Source organism: Ranitomeya imitator, chromosome 7 (assembly GCF_032444005.1).
Source record: "Ranitomeya imitator isolate aRanImi1 chromosome 7, aRanImi1.pri, whole genome shotgun sequence".
Classification (NCBI taxonomy): Eukaryota; Metazoa; Chordata; class Amphibia; order Anura; family Dendrobatidae; genus Ranitomeya; species Ranitomeya imitator.
This window is the reverse complement of record NC_091288.1, coordinates 217581475-217603113: the sequence shown is the minus strand read 5'-3', so window position 1 is coordinate 217603113 and position 21639 is coordinate 217581475. Positions and strand designations below refer to the sequence as shown.

Below are 21639 nucleotides of genomic sequence, written 5' to 3'. Positions count from 1 at the left end.
ACCCATGGGCGCCTCGTTCTCTTCTCCCGGAGAATACATATTGCAGATTCCTAGTATTACTTTATGACTATGAATCATGTAACACCGGCAAGTAACAGAATGTCTTTTATTTTCACTGGATGTAAAGTACAAACAAGAAGCTGATAATGGCAGCGTCATTACTGTTCGTGACTACAGCCTATAAAATATCTTTATGTGCAATGATAAAGATTGGGATAAGGAGAAGGGCTTTGCAGGTCGCAGTCTCAGTCCTCGAAGTGGAAGGTCAGGTCGGTATCGGCCATTTCCCTTTTATAATACTCATCAAATAATTCATTTTGAGCCACCGTGAGATGGTTCTTCCAGTCTCCGCAAATCCCTAAAAAGGCAGAAATACAGGATTGGACAACTATAAATACCAACTAGCATCAGTACGGAATATCCCCAGAAGCACCTGGTACCTTTCCTCATGAAGGGAGATATGTTGTGGTCCATGACGAAGGAAGGGATGGAGCTGTAGTTGGTCATGTCGTTATCTTTCATGGCCTTGAAGGTGGTGCGTTGATTGATCTTTTCCAGGACATCTTCGGGAAGATTCTTCCCTATGAACTTCATCACCTTCCTTATCTCACGGTCTTGGTCCTGCACCAAATAGATGGTAAGAGTTTAGAAAGTTTTCCCAGCTCCTTGTCTAATCCCGTCCTTATCTTTATGGCCACACTGCCGCTGTGTTGGACAGAGCTGGTTGTGGATTGTACACGTGCACCGTTCACATGCATGGGTAAATGAATATCCATGCAACGGAATTCAGTCTGAAATTTTAAAGGAGCCACAGAGAGTGGAGGTGCCACAAATAGTGGTGGAGAAAAAGAGAAGAGGAGCCACAAATAGTGGTGGAGAAAAAGAGAAGAGGAGCCACAGAGAGAGGAGGAGCCACAAATAGTGGTGGAGAATAAAAAGAGAGGAGGAGCCACAGAGAGAGGAGGAGCCACAAATAGTGGTGGAGAATAAAAAGAGAGGAGGGGCCACAGAGAGAGGAGGAGCCACAAATAGTAACATAGTAACATAGTAACATAGTTAGTAAGGCCGAAAAAAGACATTTGTCCATCCAGTTCAGCCTATATTCCATCATAATAAATACCCAGATCTACGTCCTTCTACAGAACCTAATAATTGTATGATACAATATTGTTCTGCTCCAGGAAGACATCCAGGCCTCTCTTGAACCCCTCGACTGAGTTCGCCATCACCACCTCCTCAGGCAAGCAATTCCAGATTCTCACTGCCCTAACAGTAAAGAATCCTCTTCTATGTTGGTGGAAAAACCTTCTCTCCTCCAGATGCAAAGAATGCCCCCTTGTGCCCGTCACCTTCCTTGGTATAAACAGATCCTCAGCGAGATATTTGTATTGTCCCCTTATATACTTATACATGGTTATTAGATCGCCCCTCAGTCGTCTTTTTTCTAGACTAAATAATCCTAATTTCGCTAATCTATCTGGGTATTGTAACATAGTAACATACTATAGTAGTGGTGGAGAATAAAAAGAGAGGAGGGGCCACAGAGAGAGGAGGAGCCACAAATAGTGGTGGAGTAAAAGAGGAGTCACAGAAACAGGAAGAGCCACAAATGGTGGAGAAAAGGAAAAAGGATTAGCGACAAATAGTGTCAATTAATTTTTGGATTTGTAGCAGCTCTGGTTCCACTATGATTTAAATGTAGCTTTTTCCCTTCAGGCCAGCAGAGGTTAATGTCAGTTTCCCTTGCTGCAACTGCAGAGTTGCTAGGTCAGCTGATGTGGGTGGTGACCACTCCCACCATCCTTTAAATAGTCACCTGATGCATCAGCTGACTGTCGGTGATAGAGCAATCTATGTAGACCAAGCCTAGAGTAAGAAGCTTGCTGGATGTAGTGGTGAATCAGCTAGTTTCGCGGAGTTCATGGTCTGGGTGCCTTTCCTCTGCTGTGCAGTGCATTGCAGCAGAGAAGGCTATTAAGCTAAGTTTAGTGTTTTTTTCCTCGTCTACCTCGTGTTTGTCACTCCCCTGTATTGTTCCATCTGCAGTGGTGAGGCTAACGCCCTTGCCTGCCAGTGCACTAGCCAGGGCAGTGCTAGGTGACAGCGTGGGACGAGGTTCCAGATGGTGGTGGTGGGAAGGACCCACTTGGGGCGTTAGGGGAGTGCAGGGTCAGGCTCAGGTTTGAACAGGAGGTGACCATCCCTCATTCCCTATCAGTAGGGCCTTTCTCTCCCCATTTCCATCCCAATGTGCTGTGCAGTGATCGACTACCTGGTGGAATTATGACATAGTAGTGGAGCAAAAGGGAGAAGTTGAGCCACAGTAAGGAGGAGCCACAATAAGTAATGGAGACAAAAAGATACGAGCCACAAATAGAGAAAGAGAAAGGGAGAGTATGGGAGACACAGATAGAAAAGCCACATAAAGAGGAGAGACAAAGAAAGGCAGAACCACAAAGAGCGGAGGAAAAACACAGAAGAGAATCCACAGAGAAAGAAGGAGTCACAAATAGCGGTGGATAGAAAGAAGAGCCACAATGAGCAAAAGCCACAAATAGTGGTGGACAAAAAGCGAGAAAAGGAGCCACAAATAGTGGTAGTGAAAAAGCGAGAAGAGGAGCCACAGAGATAGGAGGATCCATAAATGGTGAAAAGGAGATGAGGAGCCACAAAGAAAGGAGGAACCAAAACTAGTGGTGGATAAAAAGCCAGAAGAGAAGCCACTGAGACAAGCCACAAATAGTGTAGGAGAAAAAGAAAAGAGAAGCCACAGGGAAAGAAGGGGGCACAAATAATGGTAGAGAAAAAGTGAGAAGAGGAGCCACAGAAGTGGTGGAGAAAAAAAAGATAGTAAAGGAAACGCAGAAAAGCCACAAATTAAATAGTCACGTAAAAAAGGAGCCACAAAGAAAGGAAGAGCCAAAAATAGAGGAAGTACAACAAATAGAGGAGAGTCCACAAAATAGAGAAACCCAAATAAGAGGAGACAGAAATAGAGGAGCAGCCAACAGAACCAATGTGTTTCTATGAAGCGCGAGTGGCTCAGCGATTGCTCTGCATCTGCATGTACATGGTGACTATAGCCGTACCGCCGCCCTCTTTGCTCACCCTAATAAGGTTCATTCTGCCCGTCTAATACAACCCAAACATACTTTTTTCCCCACATATGGCCGTGTCCATTCAGCTAATCTACACCGGGTCTATAACATGCTATTAAGGATTACTGGAATTGATAACGATATCTTCCACCTCTAACATGTCCTCATAGAAGAGGTAGAGGATGTCTTTCTGATGTCTGATCTTCCACCAACCCTTCACGTGATCACTCCATGGCCCAAAGCCAACTACAGGGAAAAAGGAGAAGGATAATAAATAATTAGGTCAAAGTGTGAACAATCAAAAGCAGAGGAAGGTTTTCAGTGCATGTTGAGAGTCGTAGTTTCAGAATAGCTGCAGACTACCAGTATAGTAACTGGTCCGAGTAACTCAATATTATATTTATCTGCATCCAAGAAGGTTACAGTCCAGGTTCCATTATAGGATTTAACCCCTTATGTTACCAGCGTGTCACACCTTGGGTGGGTAAACTATATCTACCTTTCCCTTCCATGAACGTGTGTAGGTATTCTTCAAAAGTACCCGGATCTGGGTGCACAGTGGCCATACGATAGAAATGATAATATGACACCAATACGTCTTTAGGATTCCGAGCCATGTAAATGATCTACAGAAGAAGAGGTCAAAAAGTTACTGAAATTCTCTACAGTGAAACGGCAAAGAGGAAAACAAAGTAATTGTAGGTGTGGATCGGCTCAGCCGCAAGTCGTAAAGAAAAAATTATGGTCCTTGATAGAGATGGGTAAACCTGAACAGTAAAGTTCGGCGCGCATACCGAACACCTACTGTTCGGGCACAGACACCGAACACTGACTTCACCAGGAAGTCCGTGTTACTGTTCAGGTTCGGCTGCCCGAACACCGGGCGTTTGTCACAGTCTCATGTGCATGACAGCTTGGCAAACACTGCTTCTGATCGGCAGTGGAATCATCCCCGCCGGTCAGGGAGCCGCAGTTCCCACGCTCTAAAAAAAAGACAGTGTGAGAGCTGAGCTGTGATTGGAGGTATAAAGTTTACCTCCAGTCACTGGTGTCAGCTGATGGGACTACTGGTGCCATCATCAGACGCCTGCTGCCGCTAATAACAGCCAGAGCAGGAGCGGATGATGGAAGTATTCATTAGCCAGCTCCTGCTCTGTAAATAAATAATTTTAAAAAAAATGGCGTGGGTTACCCTGTATTCTTGATAACCAGCCAGGCAAAACTCACAGTTGGGGGCTGCAACCTTCAGCTGTCAGCTTCAGCAAGGCTGCTTGTCAAGAATAGTGCATATAGTGCAATAGAGCAATTCTGGTGCTTTGCCCGGCTCTTCCCACTTGCCCTGTAGCAATGGTAATCTGGGTTCATATTTGTGGGGTTGATGTCACCTTTGTATTGTCTGGTGTCATCAACGTCCGTGTGCGGTACGTGTTTTACACAGACCCATTGACTTTAATGGGTCCGTGTAATCCGTGCGCTCCCACAAACACTGACATGTCTCCGTGTTTGGCACACGGAGACACGGTCCGCAGAAAATCAATGACACCTGCACAGATGCATTGATTTCACTGTGTCTACGTGTGCCAGTGGCTCCGGTACGTTGTATTTTTTAATTGTTTAAATTTTTTTTTTTAATGGCGAAGTTCTCCCATTTTTGACAACCAGCCTTGCTAAAGCAGAAATCTGGGGGCTGGTATTCTCAGGCTGGTAAGGGGCCATGGATATTGCCCCCACCCAGCCTAAAAATAGCAGCCCGCAGCCACCCAGAAAAGGTAAATCTATTTGAGGTGCCAATTCTGGTGCTTTGCCCGGCTCTTCCCACTTGCCCTGTAGCAATGGTAATCTGGGTTCATATTTGTGGGGTTGATGTCACCTTTGTATTGTCTGGTGTCATCAAGCCCACGGCTTAGTAATGGAGAGGCGTCTATAAGACACCTATCCATTACTAATTCAATAGTTGTATGGTAAATAAAGACACAGCAAGTATAAAGTATTTTATTTGAAATAAAACAAAAGCATTTTTACTTTTTTATTTAAATATGACAAACATTTATACTCACCTAACGCCTATTCCACCAAAGACCTCATCTCCTGTAAAAAATAAAATTAAAACAAAAAACAAAAAAAACAATATCCCTCACCTGTCCGTCGCTCTGTCTCACGCTGTAATCCATGTCTGGGGGATAAACAGTTTTCAACCTGAACGGTGCCAAGATGCGACCATCCAGGCTGAGAACCACAGGTGACTGAACTGCTGCGAGCGCAGCCTCAGTGACGTCATCCCTGCATTCCCTGCATTCCCTGCTAGCCTGAATTGACGTGACCTCGGGGAGATCCCCGCTAGCACCATGTGCGTTTTTCTCACGGTATGAAAAAACCTACAGAAGGACTTTTTAGCAATAGAGTATGGCCAAGATTTGCGATAGGATAGACCCAATATAGCATGTAAAGTCATGACCAAAAGTGATGGCACCCGTGAAATTATTCCAGAAAATTAAAGTATTTCTACCAGAAAATGATTGCAATTGCACACGTTTTGTTATACACATGTTTACTTCCTTTGTATGTATTGGAGCAATAAAAACAAAACAAAACTGAGGAACAAATGGCAAATTCGACAATTTCACACAAAACCCCAAAAAGGGGCAGGATAAAGCTGTTGGCACCTTTCCAAATTTGTGGGTAAACAACTTTGTTTCAAGCATATGATGCTCGTTCAAACTCAACCTGTGGCAAGTAACTGGTCTGGGCAATATGAAAGTCACACCTGAAGCCAAATAAAAAGCACAGAAGTTGACTCAATCTTTGCATTGTGTGTCTGTGTGTGCTGCACTAAGCATGGAGAACAGAAAGAGGAGAAGAGAACTATCTGAGGACTTGCAATCTCAGTGTTGCGAGCCCATCTCTAGAGATCTTAATGTTCCTTTGTCCGTGAGGTGCAACATTAATCAAGAAGTTTACAACCCATGGCACTGTAACTAATCTCCCTGGACGTGGAAGGCAGACAAAAATTGATGAAAGGTTGCAACGCAGAATAGTAGAGATGGTGATAAGCGTCTGCAATCAAGTTCCAAATAAATTACAGCTGTCCTGCAGGCTCAGGGGGCATCAGTGTCACCACAAACTACCCACTGACATTTGAATAAAATGAAACGCTATGGCAGGAGACCCCTGGAGGACCACACTGCTGATACAGAGACATTAGAAAGCTAGACTGCAGTTTGCCAAAATGTACGTGATTAAGCCAAAATCCTTGTGGGAAAGTGTCTGGTGGAGAGATGAGACAAAGAAAGTTTTTTGGTAAAGTACATCATTCTACTGTGTACCGAAAATGGATTGAGGCCTACAAACAAGAAAACACAGTACCTACTGTCAAATATGTTGGAGGTTCAAAGATGCTTTGGGGTTGTTTTGCTGCCTCTGGCACTGGGTGTGTTCAATGCATCATGAAATCTGAAGATTAGCAAGGGATTCTGTGTGGCAATGTAGTGCTCAGTGTGAGAAAGCTGGGTTTATGTCCTAAGTAATGAGTCTTCCGTCAGGACAATGACCAATCATATACTTCAAGAAGCCCCCAGAAATGGATGGAAGTAGCAGCAATTAGTCTGGATCTAAATCTCATTGATCACCTGTAGAGAGATCTTAAAGGGCACCTGTCACCCCAAAAATCGCGGGTGAGGTAATCCCACCGGCATCAGGGGCTTATCTGCAGCATTCTGTAATGCATTCTGTAATGCTGTAGATAAGCCCCCGATGCTACCTGAAAAAGGAGAAAAAGACATTATATTATACTCACCCAGGGGCGGTCCCGCTGCTGGTCAGGTCGGATGGGCGTCTCTGGTCCGCTGCGGCGCCTCCTATCTTCTTTCCATGACGTCCTCTTCTGATCTTCAGCCACGGCTCCGGCGCAGGCGTACTTTGCTCTGCCCTGTTGAGGGCAGACAAAGTATTGCAGTGCGCAGGCGCCGGGCCTCTGACCTTTCCGGCGCCTGCGCACTGCAGTACTATCCTCTGCCCTCAAGAGGGCAGAGCAAAGTACGCCTGCGCCGGAGCCGTGGCTGAAGATCAGAAGAGGACGTCATGGAAAGAAGATGGGAGGCGCCGCAGCGGACCGGAGACGCCCATCTGACCTGACCAGCAGCGGGACCGCCCCTGGGTAAGTATAATATAACGTCTTTTTCTCCTTTTTCAGGTAACATCGGGGGCTTATCTACAGCATTACAGAATTCTGTAGATAAGCCCCTGATGCCGGTGGGCTTACCTCACCCGCGATTTTCGGGGTGACAGGTTCCCTTTAAAATTGTTTATGGGGGAAGGCGCCTTCACATATGAGAGACCGCGAGCAGTTTGTAAGAAGAGTCATCCAAAATTCTAGCAGAGAGGAGTAAGGAGCTTGTTGGTGGTTATAGGAAGCGATTGATTGCAGTTATTTATTCCAAAAAGGGTGCAACCAAATATTAAAGTTGAGGGTGCCAACAATTTTGTCCGGCCCATTTTTGGGGTTGTGTGTGTGAAATTATGTCCAATTTGCCTTTTTCTTCTTTTTTTTTGCGTTGTTCCAAAACACACAAAGCAAATAAAAATGTGTATAACAAAACATGTGTAATTGCAATAATTTTCTGGGATAAATATTTCACTTTCTGGAACAATTTCGGCTAATTTTGAACATACATTTTTTAATGAATTATTAAAACCTAATTTTTAAAAGGGTATTTTTTCTTGTCAAACTGTTTTATAGATCTGCATCCCTTCCCAATGAGGCCAAGAATGTATGTCGGGAAAAAGAACTCTTCGTCAAAAAAAAAAAAAAAAATCATTAATCTGACTATCGAAGGTGTATGGGCGACTTGGGGCAAGAGTGAAAGCGCAACTTGTTCTATAGCAATAGGATAGTAAGTCTCTGCTGCAAATAGACCTGGGTACGTTACAAGAGAGAGAGAAGGCTTGACAAAAAAAAAATGGCCAACTTAGTTTAAGAAAGAAATGGACTTGGCTCGCCAGTTGGCACAGTCATTGGAAAAGAAATGGGTCAATCCTACAGGAAGTGAGATCACAAAACAACACAAATGATGGACATGGTTGGAGCAGTATGATAGACCTTTTATGTAGAAAAAAATATGTAGGCAAAGATAGGTCACATATAAAATAAGAGGAATAAACAGGCCTTCCATGGAGGCAAAGACCAAGATTTACAGGAAGAGAAATTGGCCACGGAGAACGTGAAAGGAAGACCTAAGTAGATGCCAAGAGAATAAGGAAATCAAAGCTCCATGTCACTCCAGACTGATGAGGAAGATGCAGGGTTATGGTCTACGAGCTCCAAGGAGCTCACGTCACACTTCCAGTACCTTGCAGTTCTTTTCCCAGAAGCTTCTTGGCAGGAGGTGCACGGGTAAATGAGTTTTGATGATGCGCGGAGACTCCATTACATTCAAGATCTCCGTTCCTGAGGGAAAGGTAACAAGTTGGGCTTGTATAATAAAAGAACGTCTCGGACAATCAAAGAAATGAACTCCTGGAAGATACATAGCCAATGGTTCATCCAGTTCACCACTGGAGCTTCTGACTTGGTGTAACCTGGTCATTTGTAGAGAAGATAACCAATCATTGTGACATAAACATGGAAAGAACTTTCTCCAGTGAGGTGAGAAAAGCTTCACACTTATTAGTAACGCATTAAAAAGGCATATGGGAAGCACATGGAGACATCAGGAGGGATTAACGACCAACGCGTTTCGACTGTGGGGTCTTAGTCATGGTCTGTGTTAGAAAGAGGAACCACAGGATTTAAATACATTGCCAAACTTTAACAGGTGTTTTCACTAATTAAGGGGAAGCGAGGCTTTCGATCCCGGTGTTTCCATGAACAAATAACAATTGACATACACAACAAGTAAGGATAAAATAATAGTAAAGGGAGAATTTCTGAAGAGAAATACAAAAGTTAATTATCTTGGAATATGAGATCCTGATGTACATTCAGTCCTTGCCGTGATCTCGTCTGCAACTTAAAAATCCAATGTGACTCGTGGTTTAGAATTTTTGGTTGGCGGGAAAACCTTCTCTATTCCTGTGATTGTAAGCGAGCGCGTATTATAGCCTCCATGTGCTTACTTGCAGTACCTAGAAACCGCAGTGATGTTATGTGAGGTCAAACTACATCAGATAGGCGTCTTCTAAAGCGGGTTTTTAAGGGGCCGATGGTACAACCTACATTGTACCAACCAAAATGGAATTAGTATCTGTTAGTTTTCTGCAAGGGTAAATAAGAATGGATTGTGTTGGTAAATGGCCAACTAGTGTTACATCCAAATAATTAATTTTCTAATTAGACACAAAATAAGTGAACTTATTATTATTGAGGTGTCTGACAAATGTGTTGGCCTCCTCCGCTGTGTTTTGCCTAATGTTGATCAGATCGTCGATGTATCGACTGTAAAATTCTATAGAATTTTTGAAAGGATTAGTGTCACCAAAAATTATTTTTTCCTCCCAAACTTCCACTGTAATGAGACATCCAAGTAGGAAAAGAGGAAGGGATGAATTCGGCACATCGACTTGTAGCATAAAATCCAAAAACTTTATTCAAAATGTCAAGCCATGTTTAAAATGATTAAAAATAAACCTGACGCGTTTCAGGTCATTTCTGAAGCTCATCCCATTGGGATGTTTAGTGTTTAATTTCAGAATCCAGACTGCTTCCCTCATAGTGAGGTGTCTCCGGTTATCACCTCCACGGATAGGATTAGTAAACCGTTCAACGCCGTAAAATCTGAAACATCGTCCTCATGGCGGCGAACAAAATGTTGTGAAGGGTTAGGGTGAAACCCTGTGAGTGTCAGCCATGAAGTTGTGTGATGCGGCTGTGTAATCAAGCTAGGAGATATAGAGTCGCCCCCTCCGGACCACCTACCTGCAGCCCTGATTAATAATATTGTGCAATGTATCATCCTGATTTATAACAGGTTAGTAGTTTTTTATTATAGATTTTATTTCGTTGAATTGGAGACTGTGCGACTTGGTAAAGGTCAAAAATTGAATTAGTATTGTGAGAAGGGGGGAGACAGAAGCATTATGAGAAATTAAAGATCTGGGTCTATTAGATACTTTATTAGAAGCACATTTTACATCATGTTCTTTATAACCCCATCACTTAATCACTTTTTAATAGTTTTACTTTCAGAAAGAAAGGATTCATAGATCAATTGCGTCTTGTGCGATTGAATTCACAATAGGGTATGGCTTTTATCGTATGACGTGGATGTGAAGAAGATAATAAACTAGTATTACCAGAAACATCCTTACTATATAGGGAAGAAGTCACACAATGTGTAACAGGGTTACCTGATAACTATATGTCCAAAATCGGAATTTGGATGTCACAGGCACTTATGGTGAACCTTAAATTCAGATCATTAGAATTAGAAAATTCTCCACATTCATGGATTCACCCTGCCATACAAGCAATAAATCGTCCACGTATCTCCCGAACCAAAAAAATGGAATCATAGAAGGGGTTAGAATCGGTTAAAATGAACAATTCTTCCCACCATGCCATATAGAGAACGGCAAGGGATGGGGAGAATCTTGAGCCCATCGGGGCACCAAGTGTCTGTAAAAAAAAAAATTGAGAATCAAACATTTTAAAAAATGATGAAGTAGAAGATATGAAAGGGGTTTTAAAATAGTAATTATTCTTTGCAATTGATCAAATTTAGATTTGTTTAAATAAGAGAAAATAGCTTGAATAGCCAAATCATGAGGTATAGTAGAATATAAATTGACAACATCACAAGTAATAAATTTGAAACGTTCTTCCCAATGGACGTTATCAAAAAACATGCAAAACGGAAGAAGTATCTTTCAGATCACCCAGAATTCTGGTCACCAGGGGCTGAAGGTGTTCATTAACCCATAGATTTAAGTTTTCGTTGAGAGATCCAATGCTGGAAGTTATAGGGCGAAGGTGCATTTGTGTACCCGCGGAAGACCATGGAAGGTGGGGACAATAAGATGATCAAGAAGGAGCCACGTACGAATCTCATTATTGAATAAACCCAAACTGACACCTTCATCGAGAATGCTGGACAAGATGAGCTTGTATGACAGGGTGGGATCTGTAGACGGGTTTGTAGGTGGATCCATCATCTAAAATAGTATGTACGGACATAACATAGAATGCGGTGTCAAGCACCACAGTGCAGCCCCCTTGTCAGACTGTCTTACAATGAGGTTAGGATTACTTATTATTTCACTAATGGCCTTATATTCCAAATTAGTTGCATTTTTATAATATTGAGAACCACTGGGACGTTCATGCAGTAAACGTAAATGTCTTTCAACCAAAGATTGGAAAAGATCCAAGGACGGAGCTCTGGATTGTATCGGATAATACGAGGAGTCTTGTGGTGTAATATTAATGTCACTGTCCTGTGTGAGGTTTGCGTTACATATCGGGTCAAAATGGCATTATGGTAGAAATGGATTGTACAGGTAGGAGGACTGTTTCTTGATTGTCCAAGTATTTTCACTGTAAGTAATCTAGTAAACTTATTGACATCTTTAGGTCGAATTTCCTACTGGGAACAAAATTAAGACCTTTATTAAGAATGTCAATTTGTGCTTGAGACTAAATTGTAGGAGTTAGAATCTCCACACTGGACGATGACGGGGAATGTTTCAGAATGGTTTCCTCTTGTTCCACATTGTCTCCATGGTGCGCTTCCTGCCCCCTCTCCTACATCTCTCCTGCGTTTTTTCATACTGACATCGTTGGATTGCGTCTTTGATCTGCAGTCGGAAAAAGACTTGATTGTGAATTGTCCGTGTCACAATCGGTGCTGTTATAATCAGAGGAGGAAAGATGAACCCATCTACTGTATTTAACGGTCCGATTGAAATTTAGAAGAATGATTCTTCAAAATGGATTTAATATGATGGTCGTGTACTGGGGTTTTGCTCCATGCGTACACTATCATTTTTATAGTTCATAGTGTCTCTGGATAATTTGGGATTTCTTTATTTTTACAATATTATCCTCAAGGGCTTTAATTTTGTCCGTGATCTTTTTGCACAAGTTGTTGAATTCTGGAGCGTTGTTGTAATGTAAGTAATCTAGTACACTTATTGACATCTTTTTGGATCTTTTTGGACAAATGTAATGTAAGTAATCTAGTAAACTTATTGACATCTTTTTGGATCTTTTTGGACAAATGTAATGTAAGTAATCTAGTAAACTTATTGACATCTTTTTGGATCTTTTTGGACACATGTAATGTAAGTAATCTAGTAAACTTATTGACATCTTTTTGGATCTTTTTTGGACAAATTGTTGAATTCTGGAGCGTTATTGTAATCTAAGTAATCTAGCAAATTTATTGACATCTCAATAAGTTCAATATTTACTTTGATCAACGTTTGATAATGTCAATAAGATCAATATTTAGTTTGTCAATGTTTGATTTCAAATCCGTGAGACGGGACCCAGATCTTTAATTTCTCATAATGCTTCAGTCTCCCCCTTCCCACAATACTAATTCAATTGTGACCTTTACCAAGCCGCATAGTCTCCAATTCAACGAAATTAAATCTATAATAAAAAAAATTCTTACCTGTTATAAATCAGGATGATTCCTTGCACAATCTTATTAATGAGGGCGGCAGGTAGGTGGTCCGGAGGGGTCTCCCCCTGGGTGACTATCACACGACTTCATGGCTGACGGTCACAGGGGTTCACAAACATTCCGGCAGCAGATGCAATGTCTGCGCATACGCTTACACAAAACGAAATCTATCCAATTGGTCTCTGGTAATTTCCAAGAGATCAAACCTTTTATTAACGGTGACACTCGGTATGAGGTTTTCTGCATCTGCTGCCAGAAATGACAACTGGAATACATTGGTTGCGCTATACGTAAATTAATAATAGTGCAACATGTCTCCAACATCAACAATACCAATGCCTCTTATTCAGGTGCTTCACAACATTTTGTTCGCCGCCATAAGGGCGATGTTTCAGATTTTACGGCGTTGAACGGTTTACAAATCCTCTCCGTGGCGGTGATATCCGGAGACACCTCACTATGAGGGAAGCAGTCTGGATTCTGAAATTAAACACTGAGCATCCCAATGGGATGAGCTTCAGAAATGATTTATTTTACATTTATTGATCGGCATTTCTGTTATTTTTTTGCTTTATATTAATTACGCCATTTCTGTTGTCCATGATGTCAGTGCGGCACACGCATTGTGTATACAAATGCAATCATGTGCTGCTGTATTGTGATTGGTCTTTCTTCTATATAAGTATATGCCATCATGTGCTGCTGTATTGTGATTGGTCTTTCTTCTATATAAGTATATGCCATCATGTGCTGCTGTATTGTGATTGGTCTTTCTTCTATATAAGTATATACCATCATGTGCTGCTGTATTGTGATTGGTCTTTCTTCTATATACGTATATGCCATCATGTGCTGCTGTATTGATTGGTCTTTCTTCTATATAAGTATATGCCATCATGTGCTGCTGTATTGTGATTGGTCTTTCTTCTATATAAGTATATGCCATCATGTGCTGCTGTATTGTGATTGGTCTTTCTTCTATATAAGTATATGCCATCATGTGCTGCTGTATTGATTGGTCTTTCTTCTATATAAGTATATGCCATCATGTGCTGCTGTATTGTGATTGGTCTTTCTTCTATATAAGTATATGCCATCATGTGCTGCTGTATTGATTGGTCTTTCTTCTATATAAGTATATGCCATCATGTGCTGCTGTATTGTGATTGGTCTTTCTTCTATATAAGTATATGCTATCATGTGCTGCTGTATTGTGATTGGTCTTTCTTCTATATACGTATATACCATCATGTGCTGCTGTATTGTGATTGGTCTTTCTTCTATATAAGTATATGCCATCATGTGCTGCTGTATTGTGATTGGTCTTTCTTCTATATAAGTATATACCATCATTTGCTGCTGTATTGTGATTGGTCTTTCTTCTATATAAGTATATGCCATCATGTGCTGCTGTATTGTGATTGGTCTTTCTTCTATATAAGTATATGCCATCATGTGCTGCTGTATTGTCATTGGTCTTTCTTCTATATAAGTATATGCCATCATGTGCTGCTGTATTGTGATTGGTCTTTCTTCTATATAAGTATATACCATCATGTGCTGCTGTATTGTGATTGGTCTTTCTTCTATATACGTATATGCCATCATGTGCTGCTGTAATGTGATTGGTCTTTCTTCTATATAAGTATATGCCATCATGTGCTGCTGTATTGTGATTGGTCTTTCTTCTATATACGTATATGCCATCATGTGCTGCTGTATTGATTGGTCTTTCTTCTATATAAGTATATGCCATCATGTGCTGCTGTATTGTGATTGGTCTTTCTTCTATATAAGTATATGCCATCATGTGCTGCTGTAATGTGATTGGTCTTTCTTCTATATAAGTATATGCCATCATGTGCTGCTGTATTGATTGGTCTTTCTTCTATATAAGTATATGCCATCATGTGCTGCTGTATTGTAATTGGTCTTTCTTCTATATAAGTATATGCCAACATGTGCTGCTGTATTGTGATTGGTCTTTCTTCTATATATAAGTATGTGCCTTTTTCTGTATCCTATGACTAAGGGCGCTATTATCGCACCTAAAACGCGTCAGTTTTTTTTAATCATTTTAAACATGGCTTGACATGTTGAATAAAAGGTTTTTGATTTTATGCTACAAGTCGATGTGCCGAATACATCCCTTCCTCTTCTCCTACCCGGCCGCGCTTCTCCGCGGGAGCGGCACTCACCGGCAACACCTTGGGCAGCGGCGGGCACGCTCCCTGACCCGCTCTCGTGTCCCGATGTCTCAGTGTGCGTCACATAGGCCTTTATAATGCATCACTAATAAATGTGACGTTTTCCCTCACCTGGCTGGAGGCATTTCTTTCCATATTGCCTCCAATACGCCGAGGACCGGGGTGACTGCTAGGAATCTACTCTCCTGAAGAGACTTCAGTGGTGACTCTCCCATGTCCCTATTCCTCACATAATTGTGACATCAGATACCTGTGGGCATGTTGGGCACGGCATACTCCAGAAAAGGCACCCGCTCATAGATCGCTCCACGCTGGGTTTTCGTTACATCTCCATTATGTTGCATCAAATCCAAAATCTCACTCATCCACGTGGTACCTATTAGGAGATAACATGTGTTCAGCATGGAGATAAGTCATATATATATATATGCTAATATGCAAATCACTAGGACATAATCAGCAGTGACACCCCAGGATGATGCTCTTAGGACTTTATATTATACCTGGAAAAAAATGGTCTCACCTGATTTAGGGTAGGTAACTATCAGCAGGTCCCCGTCTCTGGCCTGGAAGCACTGAACATTCTCCCAATTTTCTGCAAAGGGTCCCAGGGTGGGCATCCCACTCACCACTTTTATTGGAGGGCGATCAACCATGTCTGTAACCTAGGAGCTAGGTGGAGAACCTTTACAAGAGTGGCGGTAATATAGTAGTTATACTCTTATACATAGGGGCAGTATTATAGTAGTTATATTCTAGTACGTAGCAGCAGTATTATAGTAGTTATATTAACTTTGGCAGACTCGTTGTAAGACAGGTTCTTGTGATCAGTATTGACAGTGATACGATGGACAGCCCCCTCCAAAAAATGCTTCCATTCTTCAAACGCCAATTTAATGGCCAATAGCTCCCGGTTACCCACATCATAATTCATCTCAGCAGAGGAAAATGTTCTCGAAAAGAAGGCACAGGGTTTTAAGTTAGTCAACGTGGTGGGCCCCTGAGACAACACAGCCCCCACTTCCACCTCCGAGGCCTCCACCTCTACGATAAATGGTTTAGGCAAATCAGGTTGAACCAATACAGGGGCAGTCATGAAACAGTTCTTCATGGAAGAATACGCTGTCACAGCTGGAGCTGACCAGTTCTTGAGATCAGCCCCATTGCGAGTTAAATCAGTGAGGGGTTTGACCACCTGAGAAAACCCCTTTATGAATTTTCTAGAATAATTAGCGGAACCCAGAAAACGCTGAATACCCTTCAGATCTCTGGGTTGCACCCAATCCACAATAGCCTGTACCTTCCTAGGATCCATGCGAAACCCCTCAGCAGACAAAATGACCCCAAGGAAGGACAATTCTTGAGCAAAAAATGAACACTTCTCCGGTTTAGCAAATAGTGAGTTCTCCCTAAGCCTCAGAAGAACTGCACGGAGTTGGCCCATGTGACTGTTTGCCAGAAGAATATATGAGGATGTCATCCAAATAAACTACCATGAAACACCCAATAAAATCTGAGAAAACATGATTCATAGAATCCTGGAACACTGCTGGCGCGTTAGCCAGGCCAAAGGGCATAACCAAATTCTCAAACAAACCCTCAGAGGTGAGAAATGCAGTTTTCCACTCATCCCCCTCACGCATAAGGATGAGATTGTATGTTCCCCTAAGGTCCAACTTAGAGAACCACCTGGCCCCCGACAATTGATTGTACAAATCGGGTGGGAGGGGATAAGTGTTTCTTATAGTGATTTTATTCAGGTTTTCGAAAATCAAGGCATGGGCGCAAACCACCATCCTTTTTCTTCACAAAAAAGAACCCCGCCGCCACAGGAGAGACAGATGGTCGAATGTGCCCTTTACGGAGGCTTTCAGAGATCTACTCCTTCATAGCGGCTCATTCAGGGCCGGAAAGGTTGTACAGACGGGCTTTGGGAAATTTTTGAACCGGGAACAAGATCAACAGCACAATCGAATGGGCGGTGTGGTGGTAGAACCTCAGCCTCCTTTTCAGAGAACACATCCTCAAAGTCCTTCAGATACTCTGGAATACCCTCCAGACTGACGGATGACACAAGTACAGTAGTGAGACAATTTTTACTAGAATTAGGACCCCATTTAACAAGTCCCGAGATTCTCACTTTATCACAGGATTATGTAATTGTAACCAGAGAACCCCAACACCAGTCCCACAGGCAGATTGTCCATAACAAAACATGAAATACGTTCCTGGTGTAGGGAATAGTGATGAGCGAATATACTCGTTGCTCCGGTTTTCCCGAGCACGTTCGGGTGGCCTCCGAGTATTTGTTAGTGTTCGGAGATTTAATTTTCCTTGCCGCAGCTAGATGATTTGCGACTACTAGACAGCTTGATTACATGTGGGGATTACCTAGCAACCAGGCAACCCCCACATGTACTCAGGCTGGCTAATAGCTGTAAATCAAGCAGCTGAATCAACAAAAACGAAATCTCCGAACACTAACAAATACTCGGAGATCACCCGAGCGTGCTCGGAAAACCCGAGCAACGAGTACACCCGCTCATCACTAGTAGGGAACTCACTTTAAGGAGAAACTCCTCTGAAACAAATTTGAAGACATTCTTAGCCAGAGGTGTTTTGTCAATGGCAACAGTATGAATAGGAGTCTCCAGCCTAACTTTCCCTAACTTACACTTGGACACCAGATCAGAGTAAATAAAGTTCATGGACGACCTGCAATCCACGAAGGCAGAAGTGGGAGCCACTCCCACAACAAAGTTCCACTTCCAACAAAATTTTTGAAACTGCAAAAATAGGTACCTGAGAGTCTGGGTGACTTCCATGACAATCACCCAGACTCAGCCGCTTGATAGTCGGTGGGCAGGAGAAGAAGTCCTTTTTCCAATGTCCGGGATCTCCGCAGCAAAAATACAGCTTTCCTACACGTCGCCGTCTCCTCTCCTTGAGGTTGGTGGCCCCCACCTCCATAGGTTCAGAGGGAGGCAAAACAACAGGACCAGCAGGGAGCAACAGAACCTCTCGCTGTGTAACACCTCTCTCCCACAGCCTCCGACCCATGCGGATAGCCTGAGTCATACCTTCCTCCAATGAGCTGGGAGGTGGATGGAGAGCCACAGCGTCCTTCTGGTAATCCGACAGTCCACTCCTGAACTGACATCTCAGCGTGGAGTCATCCCAGGACACCTCAGTGGACCATCGACGGAACTCGGAGCTGTACCACTCGGCTGAGCGCTTTCCCTGAACCAGACCCATAATAGGGTCCTCTACCAACCTGACATGGTCCGGTTCATCATAGATAAGTCCTAGGGCCTCAAAGAACCTATCTACCGACATCCGTTCAGGGGCAGTAGGGGCAGCGAGAAAGCCCAAGATTGGAGATCCTCCCTAAGTAAGGAGATAATCCCTACCCGCTGAGTCTCATTCCCAGACAATAGGGGTCTAAGGGAAAACAATAATTTACAACCCTCCCTGAACGTACGAAATTAGTCTTTTTCGCCAGAAAAGGTGTCAGGAAGCTTAACCGAGGGTTCGGGAGAGTGCAAAACAACATCTAATGAATCACCAGGTCGACTAACAGCATGAAGGGTGGTTCCCTGCACGGTCTTAACAGTCTGCGTCAGCTTTTTTCTTAAGTGAGAATGAGACGTGACGAGGGTCTGATGTTCAACCGAAAAATCCCTCATTTGTGTCAAACTGGACACTTGATCCGCCAAGTTACAAAGAGAATCCATGACCAGAGAAAAAAAAATGTAAAATCATCTTTAAATGTGGGGTCAGTGATAATGTGATGCGACTGTAGTGCAGTATAGTGCAACCTCTACCACGGGGAGCTGGTGAGGGAAGAGAGACCACACACTCACAGCGCAGCAACACTGAGCAGCTGCACAGGTGTCACAGGTAACGAAAGAGTGGTCAGACGAGTCGAGTCAGAACCTGTCAGGAGCAGAAGTAACAACAATGCACGTAGTCAGAGACCAGCCAGAAATCAGAGCCAAACGGGAGTGCGGTATCCAAAACGTGAGATGTAAGACGAAGTCGGGGTACAAGCCAGAGAGTCAAAGCCAGTTGGGGAACGTGATATCAGAGACGGAAAACAAGAGGCAGGGTGCAGAGATCAGGCCGAGTCATACACTGTAGGGAAAGAACCAGACGAACACTAGCGAACGGGTCTAATACAAATACGGGAAGTCAGAGGCAGAAGGATCACCAGGGTATACGGGTCAGCTTCTATATCCTGGAAGACCGAACTATCACTGATGCAGGCCAGCAGAGGACTGAAAAAGCCAGCTCCAAAATGAGGCCGAGGGGATTAACCTCTGCATGACCAGTCCAGAGAGATGAAATCAGAAAACAAACTCCAGACTGGATCATGACAGTTATATTCTAGCTAGTACATAGAGAGCAGTATTATAGTAGTTATATTCTTGTACATAGGGGCAGTATTATAGTAGTTATATTCTTGTACATAGGGAGCAGTATTATAGTAGTTATATTCTTGTACATAGGGGCAGTATTATAGTAGGTATATTCTTGTACATAGGGGCAGTATTATAGTAGTTATATTCTTGTACATAGGGGCAGTATTATAGTAGTTATATTCTTGTACATAGGGGCAGTATTATAGTAGTTATATTCTTGCACATAGGGGCAGTATTATAGTAGTTATATTCTTGCACATAGGGGCAGTATTATAGTAGTTATATTCTTGCACATAGGGGCAGTATTATAGTAGTTATATTCTTGTACATAGGGGCAGTATTATAGTAGTTATATTCTTGTACATAGGGGCAGTATTATAGTAGTTATATTCTTGTACATAGGGGCAGTATTATAGTAGTTATATTCTTGTACAGAGGAGCAGTATTATAGTAGTTATATTCTTGTACATAGGGGCAGTATTATAGTAGTTATATTCTTGTACATAGGGGCAGTATTATAGTAGTTATATTCTTGTACATAGGGGCAGTATTATAGTAGTTATATTCTTGTACATAGGGGCAGTATTATAGTAGTTATATTCTTGTACAGAGGAGCAGTATTATAGTAGTTATATTCTTGTACATAGGGGCAGTATTATAGTAGTTATATTCTTGTACATAGGGGCAGTATTATAGCAGTTATATTCTTGTACATACAGTAGGGGCAGATAATATTATCAGTACGTGGTGTCTGTTGCTTTTTGGGACAGATAAGAATATTATCTTTAGTTGTGGACGATATGAGTTAGCAGAAATGTTCCATCTCCTTTTTCTAGTCTACAAACAATATGACTGTCGGTTCGGAGTTCTCTGCCGTTACTTTCTGGCTCTATCCATGGTGAGACAGTTCTGACCTTTGAGCTGGACACTTATGAAAGAGATTCATTGAATTTATAGTAACAATAACTCGGTCGCTCAGTTAGTAGATCCCGCCCTTTGTGTGTTCGGATCATCAGAACCAGCCCAGGATTTATAGGAATCCCCTCCACATAGTTTTCCCCTGACTGCTGTAGTTTCACTAGGAAGAACTGAACAGTTCTCACCGGGCCTCGGGTTCTGGCTGTGTTCTGATAGTCGGACTTGGTTCTGCGGTCCGGGACGGCACATCCAGCATTAACCCTGCACGTACCTGAGGATGGCAGCAGCCGCACTCCCAGCACTCATCAATGAGAGGACTGACTGAGCAGAAGAGCAGGGGAGGCACCTACAGTGCTGGAGCGACCACGTGACCTCATTGTTAACCCTTTTATCCCGACTGCTGCAGCGTCCTCTAATAATCCGATTAAACTGGATTAAAGAGAATTTGTATGTAGTCAAAATTAGATACAGCAAAATGTATCCCTTACAAGATTAGATACATGGCTCAGCAGACGTATCACCAGGGAGCTACATAAAAATCATCGGGCCCCAGTAAAATTCCAAAGTGCTTTCGCCTGAAAAAAAAAAAAATATTTGGTGCAGTGTATGGGATCACGGCACAAAGTCACAGTCACAGAAGAGCAGACACACTGTATGAGGTCCCCATAGTTCCCCCACAGTCACACCACACACTGTATGATGTCCCCATAGTTCCCCCCAGTCACACCACACACTGTATGATGTCCCCATAGTTCCCCCAGTCACACCACACACTGTATAATGTCCCCATAGTTCCCCCAGTCACATCACACACTGTATGATGTCCCCATAGTTCCCCCACAGTCACACCACACACTGTATAATGTCCCCATAGTTCCCCCACAGTCACACCACACACTGTATAATGTCCCCATAGTTCCCCCACAGTCACACCACACACTGTATAATGTCCCCATAGTTCCCCCACAGTCACACCACACACTGTATGATGTCCCCATAGTTCCCCCACAGTCACACCACACACTGTATGATGTCCCCATAGTTCCCCCACAGTCACACCACACACTGTATGATGTCCCCATAGTTCCCCCACAGTCACACCACACACTGTATGATGTCCCCATAGTTCCCCCAGTCACACCACACACTGTATAATGTCCCCATAGTTCCCCCACAGTCACACCACACACTATATGATGTCCCCATAGTTCCCCCACAGTCACACCACACACTATATGATGTCCCCATAGTTCCCCCACAGTCACACCACACACTGTATGATGTCCCCATAGTTCCCCCACAGTCACACCACACACTATATGATGTCCCCATAGTTCCCCCACAGTCACACCACACACTGTATGATGTCCCCATA

The 21639-nt window shown here is 42.9% G+C and overlaps 2 protein-coding genes across 7 annotated transcripts in view; one reads left to right on the top strand and one right to left on the bottom strand.

Moving 5' to 3' along the window:
- Positions 1 to 21639, top strand: part of CORO1A (coronin 1A) — a 193414-nt gene that overhangs the window by 135587 nt on the left and 36188 nt on the right. The window lies entirely within an intron of this gene.
- On the bottom strand, positions 93 to 20631 carry LOC138645561 (sulfotransferase 1C2-like). 5 transcript variants are annotated; one of them, XM_069734964.1, is made up of 8 exons: positions 20536 to 20631; positions 15449 to 15610; positions 15176 to 15301; positions 8444 to 8541; positions 3598 to 3724; positions 3250 to 3344; positions 441 to 621; positions 93 to 358 (listed from the first exon to the last, which is right to left on the bottom strand). In XM_069734964.1, the coding sequence occupies exons 2-8, from the start codon at positions 15579 to 15581 to the stop codon at positions 246 to 248; spliced, it is 873 nt and encodes a 290-aa protein (XP_069591065.1). In that variant the 5' UTR covers positions 15582 to 15610; positions 20536 to 20631; the 3' UTR covers positions 93 to 245. The 5 variants fall into 5 exon arrangements, with proteins under 5 accessions (XP_069591065.1, XP_069591067.1, XP_069591066.1 ...); XM_069734966.1 differs by having other exon boundaries at positions 15449 to 15597; positions 20536 to 20591; XM_069734965.1 differs by having other exon boundaries at positions 20450 to 20589.

Coding starts and splice junctions, on each gene's coding strand:
- LOC138645561 (XM_069734964.1), bottom strand. CDS start 15,581: ATGGTTGATCGCCCTCCAATAAAAGTGGTGAGTGGGATGCCCACCCTG. Junction 15,302..15,448: donor AGTTACCTACCCTAAATCAG/GTGAGACCATTT, acceptor ATCTCCTAATAG/GTACCACGTGGATGAGTGAG. Junction 3,345..3,597: donor CACGTTCATGGAAGGGAAAG/GTAGATATAGTT, acceptor TTTTCCCTGTAG/TTGGCTTTGGGCCATGGAGT.